The 6000-nt window shown below is 52.4% G+C and overlaps 1 protein-coding gene across 3 annotated transcripts in view; it reads left to right on the top strand.

The window, feature by feature from the left end:
* Window positions 1–1652: 1652 nt before the first annotated feature.
* TTLL11 (tubulin tyrosine ligase like 11) overlaps window positions 1653–6000 on the top strand; it is a 227278-nt gene continuing 222930 nt past the window's right edge. For 2 of the 3 annotated variants that reach the window (XM_074362166.1, XM_074362164.1), the window contains exon 1: window positions 1696–2286. In XM_074362166.1, coding sequence (XP_074218267.1) covers window positions 1828–2286 — 459 coding nt within the window. In that variant the 5' untranslated portion in view covers window positions 1696–1827. Of the gene's footprint in view, window positions 2287–6000 lie in introns of all 3 variants that reach the window. The other variant, XM_074362165.1, reaches the window with a different exon arrangement.

Genomic DNA, 6000 nt, shown 5'->3' with positions numbered 1-6000 from the left:
ATCTCCAGAGAACCCGAAATAGAATAGATCAAGGGTTCTTGACCTTGGTTGCCTTAGAATCAGCAGAGGAGCTATTTTAACATGCAGATTCCCAGGCCCACCCAGATGTTCTGCATCAAAATCTCTAGGGTAGGGTTTCAGAAGCCTGTACCCTAAATAAGCACTCCAGGTAATTCAGGTGTGGTGGTCAGAGGACTAGACTTAAATACTGAAATAAAGCCATGCTGGGTTGCAGGGGAAGAGATGAGAGTGCCCCCCCCCCCCCCGTGGCTAAAAGGGAGGTTTGGACCTCTGCAGTTTATGATTTGTACATTCAAGGTAGTTTATTTACCCAGAGCTGGAGATGAGTGAGGAAGAGGGGTCACATTACTAGATAACTTCTGTGTTTTTTTCACCCTGTGGTGCAGAGTGTGGCAAAGTTCCTGGTGTGCACTGTTAATAGTCACTGTTCTCAGTGTGGGGCACCGCTTTATCCTCCCAATCCCATTTCCTGAAAAAACAAATGCAGCTCCCGAGAGAGGGGAAAGTCCTCTCCTTGGACTGGTTTTAAAAACATACGACAAACAAAAAGAAAGCAGGGACTAGAACAGGGATTTGTGTACTCACATTTATAGCAGCATTATTCACAATAGCCAACAGCTGGGCACCCAACTGTCCATTGACAGATGGATAGATAAACACAATATGGGACATCCATACAATGGACCTCTACTCTTGCCTTAAAAAGGAATGAAATTCTGGCATATGCTACAACATGGATGAATCATGAAGGCATTGTGCTGAGTGAAATAAGCCAGACACAAAGGGACATTTATGAGGTACTTACATGAGGTACTTAATCAAATTCCTAGAGACAGAAAGTAGAACGGTGGTTCAAGGGCTTGGGGAAGGGGAATGGGAATTCATGGTTTAATGAGTACAATTTCAACATGAGAAGATGAAAAATTTCAGATGAATGGTGGTTGCTCAACAAGGTGAATGGATTAAGGCCATTGAACTCTATGTTTAAAAATGGTTAAAATGATAAGTTTTACGTTATGTGTATTTTACCATAATTTAAAAAAATGACACAATACGAAAAGGGGCGGTTACTGTCCTCAATTCAATTGCCAATCTGGCTTCTCTATGGCTTCCCCACCCCACTGGGAGCTCCCTGAGATGGGGAAAGTTGTCTCCCCTCTCAGGCCGTGGGTTCTCCCAGGACCAGAAAGGTATTTCTTCAAAAGGGGAACTGCTCTTTGAGGGCCTGGACTTGTCACGTCCATCGTCAGACTGAGGTGGTGCTTCTTGACCGTCGAGTTGCCTAAAACCGGTCAAGTTGTGCCTCCTGCATCAGACCGGGAGTTATCCCTGTGAGTGTGCATGGGGCGGGGGAAAGTGGGCTTCTTGTTTGAAATTGATGTCTCTTCGCCCCAGTCCCCGGGCTCATTAGCCCCGTAAGAGCCCAACGTCTTTCCACTCTCAAGCTCCAGACTCTCGGCTCTAAATTCTGCGAGCTCAGAACCACGGCGGGTTCCCCGGGTGGGCGGGCAGAGGCCGCTTCCGCCCTCTTCCAAGATGGCCGCCGCCGCCTCTGTGACAGGCTCTGTCACGTGGGCGGCCTCGCCTATGAGGTCGCTGGGGCTTGGTCGGCGATTGGCCCTTCCCGGGCTCCGTCCCGAGTCGGCGCCTGCCCTTGTCAACCGGAGTCTGAGCGATCATGGCAACGGGCTCAGGCGGGGAGCGCGTGGCAGCGGCGGCAGCGGCGGCAGTTTGGTCGCGGGCCGGGGCTGCGGAGCGACGGCGGCGGCGGCGGTGGCCCTGGCGCTGGCACCGGCCCTGAGCGCCATGCTGCGGGGCAGCCCCGAGAGAGAGCTGGCGGCCTGGTGGGAGGCGGAGGCGGAGGCGGAGGCGGAGGCCGAGGCCGAGGCCGCGACCGCGGCCAAAGCGCAGGCGGCGAAGGAGCAGGTCCGCGTGGACCCGGGCGCGGCCGGGGAGCCGGAGCGCAAGGCGGCGGAGGAGCAGCCCAAGGAGCCGACCCCGGGGCCTCACCGCACGGCCGAGGAGGGCGACGCCCGCGTCTCCCCGCGGCCGCCACCCGCGCTGCCCGTGTTCAGGCCGAAGCCGGCGCCGGCGCAGGGCCTCTGCCCGCAGGGGAAGTCCGGGAGCAAGGGCCGCAGCTGCAAGCGGAGCTCCGGCCAGTCCGACGAGTACTGCTCTCCGCGGCCCGTCACAGTGGACAGCTCCAAGGCCAGGACCTCCCTGGACGCCCTGAAAATCAGCATCCGCCAGCTCAAGTGGAAGGAGGTGAGGCCCGGCCCGGCCGCGTGGGCACAGGGGGGTGGACTTGGACGACCTCAGAGGAGCCGGCCGGCCCAGGCCAGGTCTGGGGGCCAAGCTCCTGCCTTGCGCCAAGCTTGAGCCTGCTGGTCAGCCACAAACTGCTCATCCTTCAGAGCCTAGCCCCCAAGTCACTTGAGCAAGAAGGCTTTCAGAGCCCTCCAGGTCAAGTTAGCCAACTCCTCTGGCTCCCCTGCTGCTCCCCTACAGTTCCATGGTCTCCAGACGTCGGCACTTGCCTCCCCACATTTTAGACATTTGTTTATATGTCTGTATCCTCCACCGGCTTGTGAGTCCCCGGGGCTCTAGACCCTCTCTCTTTCACTTCTATGCTAAGTTATATTTGCTTCGCATTTACTGTGTGACTCTCGGGGCAGTGAACAGTTTGTACTTTGTAGGCAGACGGACCTGGGGTCTCACCACTCTGCTGCTTCGCTGTGTGACCTTGAGCAAGTTGCTTCACCTCTTAAGCCTATTTCCTCCTCTATGAAATGAGGCTAGTAATACCTCTCTGGTAGTTTTCTTACTATTAGAAGACTTACTGCTTATTGTAGCTAGCACAAGGGTGCAGTTAGTGGTTACTGATTTTACCACCCACTCCTCTCTCTCCTCCACCATCACCATCATTGTCATCAGTGCAGGCACTGCATTTTATGCTCCAAGACTTGGCATATGGCAGGTGTCCAGAGATGATGGGTGAAAGGGTGACTGAAGGAATGAGGATATCAGTTGCATTTGGCTGAGTGGATAAAACCATCTGACTGTATTTGCAGCACCTAACGCTATTTCACGTGCTTTCATGAGTGTCGGGGCTGTGGTTTAGGGTAGTCAAATCTGGAGACTTGGGCCCAGATATTCTGCTGCTGGAACAGGATCTGTGGCAGGTGACGTGAGGACTCAGGTACTCATAGCCTGGGCCTTGGCTATGGTAGGTGTTCAGGAATGGTTTAATGAAGTTGGAACATGCAGGAAGATGGCCACAGAAAGGACTGATGAGATCAGAGGGTTGGTGTCCCAGCAGAGGGAGTCATGTGGTTTGGAGGGGAGTCCAGAATCAGGCAGGGCTGACTTCTAGGTGGGGAGGGCTTAGTCATGGGAAAGTCTGATTCCAGGCGTCAGGGCCCCCCAGCCTTGGGGTTTGGGATTTGGGGGAGGACTTTCATGCCTATGAAACCTGGAGAAAATGAGGGAGGTTCCCAGTACTAGGCATCTAGGTTTCTGGACAGGGTCCCAGGTCCAGACTGGAGATACGAGGACCAGAACAGGATAAACCCGAAGAGCTTGTCAGTGCCATGGTCCTAATGAAGGGAGAATGAAGGGACTGAGGCCAGGTCACAGAGTTAGGGAAGGCTGGCCCAAGCAAAGCCCGTGCTTAGCTTAGCCCTGTGGGAGAGAGACACCCAAATCTCAAGAGACAGAGCCACGTGGACTCAGAAATCAGCAGGCACTCATGCGGGGCCCGCTTGGTTCACTCATTCCATAAGTGTCCACTATGGATGCTGGGCCCTGTAAAGCAAAGATGCTTATGATGTAACCCTCGCCCTCAAGGGCCTTCTAGTTCAGTAGGTGATGAGACACAAGTAAAGAAGTCATCACAGTAGTTACAGGGCCTTTGCTGCTGCTTCTCGAGATGCTCTTTCCCCAGCTCTTTGCATGGCTGACCCTGTCACTTCAGGTCTCTGATCAAATGCCACCTCCTCAGAGAGGCTTTCCCCCGTGATCCCCCGCCGATGCCTGCTAGTCTTTATTTTTTTATTGTAGCACCGAACTCCAGTGACATATTTCGTGTTGTTTATTGTCTGTTTCCCTCACTAGAATGTAAGCTCCACGAGGGCAGGGGCTTTCTTTATTTACTGCTGTATCCAAAGGTGCTTGGCACATAGAAGGTGCTCAATAAATATTTGTTGAATGGATGAACACCTTATGTGATGAGTGTTTCTCTCTCTGTGTAAAGGTGTATGTGCCTTGGGAGGCAGAGGAGGGCCAGCTCTGGAAGGGCTTCCTGGAGGAGAGGCCCCGAGCCGAGTTCTGAGTGCGGAGGATGAGCAGGCATTACTTAGGGGCTGTGGACTTTGGATCCCTGGTAGAGGCAGTGGTGTGGGCACCGCAGAGGTATATTCAGGAGGGCTGGATGGTAGAGTGGGCGGCAGAATGGTGAGAGGGGAGGCAGGAGAAGGGAGCATGGGTCAGATTGCATGCCACACTGTGGGATGTGGACTTTTATTGGGGAAGGCTATCCGAGCCCCTACAGAATCTTAAGTGTCTTTAATTTATCTGCTCTGCAACTTTGCCAAGTGAGTTTAAATTCTTTAGGCCTCAGTATGCCTATCTGTCAAATGGGGTGGGTCCAGCCAGATCAGTGGTTCCCATTCTCTACTGCTGCGCCCACATCCTGGTAATGTTAGTCTATGGGAGTCCCTTGCACTGGTGAAGCCAGTGGATGAGCAGTTTCCAGGACACTACCTGTAACTGCCTCCTCCAGCCCCCAAGCCTACCTGATCTCCTGCTCAGAAAGCATATTGGCTGTAAGTGGAGATGCTCATTCTAGTCCATTTTAAAACATAATTCACTCACAACAAGGCTTTACTATTAATGTGTGATTATTTACCCACTGTCACTCTTCCCTATTCATCTGTGAGGTCCGGAGGACAGGAGTGGTGTCTGACTTGTGTCCCCACTGCCCAGCAGATGGTAGGTGATCAATGAATGAATGAATGAATGACTTGCAACAGAGCTCACATCTCATTGACACCATGGAATGTGGAGTTTGAAAAACGTCAGACAAGGTGAACTTTAAAGTTCCTTCCTGGTTTATAATTTAAAAAATTTTTCTTTCTTCTTTTTTTTAATGGAGGTACTGGAGATTGAATCCAGGCCCTCTTGCATGCTAAGCATGTGCTCTACCACTGAGCTGTACCCACCCTCCCCTCCTTCCCGCTTTCAATGATGATTATGGTACCCTTAGTGTTTACTACAAAGTTGACTGCACGACAAGTAACATATATATATAAACCGGGTACTAACAAAAGGCAAACACAGTCTCCCCAGGCCTCAGTTTCCCCTTCTGTCACAGGGCTGATGTTGGACAAGAGCATGGCTAATGCTCAGCTCAGCAATGACTTTCTAGGAGCAGAAGTCTGCTGGGGGCTGGGTTGCAAGGAAGTGCGCTGCGGTGTTCTTTGTATGTCACTCTGCTGTCACTGCAGGATTTGGAAGTCCCCAGCAGGGGTGGGTGGGCCACCCAGGTATGAAAGAGGATCGTGAGCACCAACCAGAGTGGAAGGTCTGTGTCTCCTTTTGTGAGTGGGCGGTGAAGGGCAGCGCTGAGCTGCAAGTAAGTTCAGACATTTGCTCGGCCTCAGGGCGCCACCTCCCTTCCTCCTTCACTTTTTAAAATTCCACATACACTTACCAATGACAAAAGTAACAGTGATTACGAACAACACAGGGGTGATGCCGCTCCCTGATCCAGCTATTCCTATGCCAGGCCCTCTTCCGAGTGCTTTATGTACACCTAAGGATTCAATTCTCCCAACAACAGTAAAGCGAATGCCTTTTTGTCTCCATTTTACAGAGGAGGAAATTGAAGTCCGCAGAGGTTAACTTATCCAAGGTCAGACGGCTGGTAAGGGGCAGAGCTAGCATTTGAAACAGGTATTCATTCGAAACCAGCCTTCCATT

The sequence above is a fragment of the Camelus bactrianus genome, chromosome 4, assembly GCF_048773025.1.
Source record: "Camelus bactrianus isolate YW-2024 breed Bactrian camel chromosome 4, ASM4877302v1, whole genome shotgun sequence".
NCBI classification, from domain to species: domain Eukaryota; kingdom Metazoa; phylum Chordata; class Mammalia; order Artiodactyla; family Camelidae; genus Camelus; species Camelus bactrianus.
This window is presented reverse-complemented; position numbering and strand designations above follow the sequence as displayed.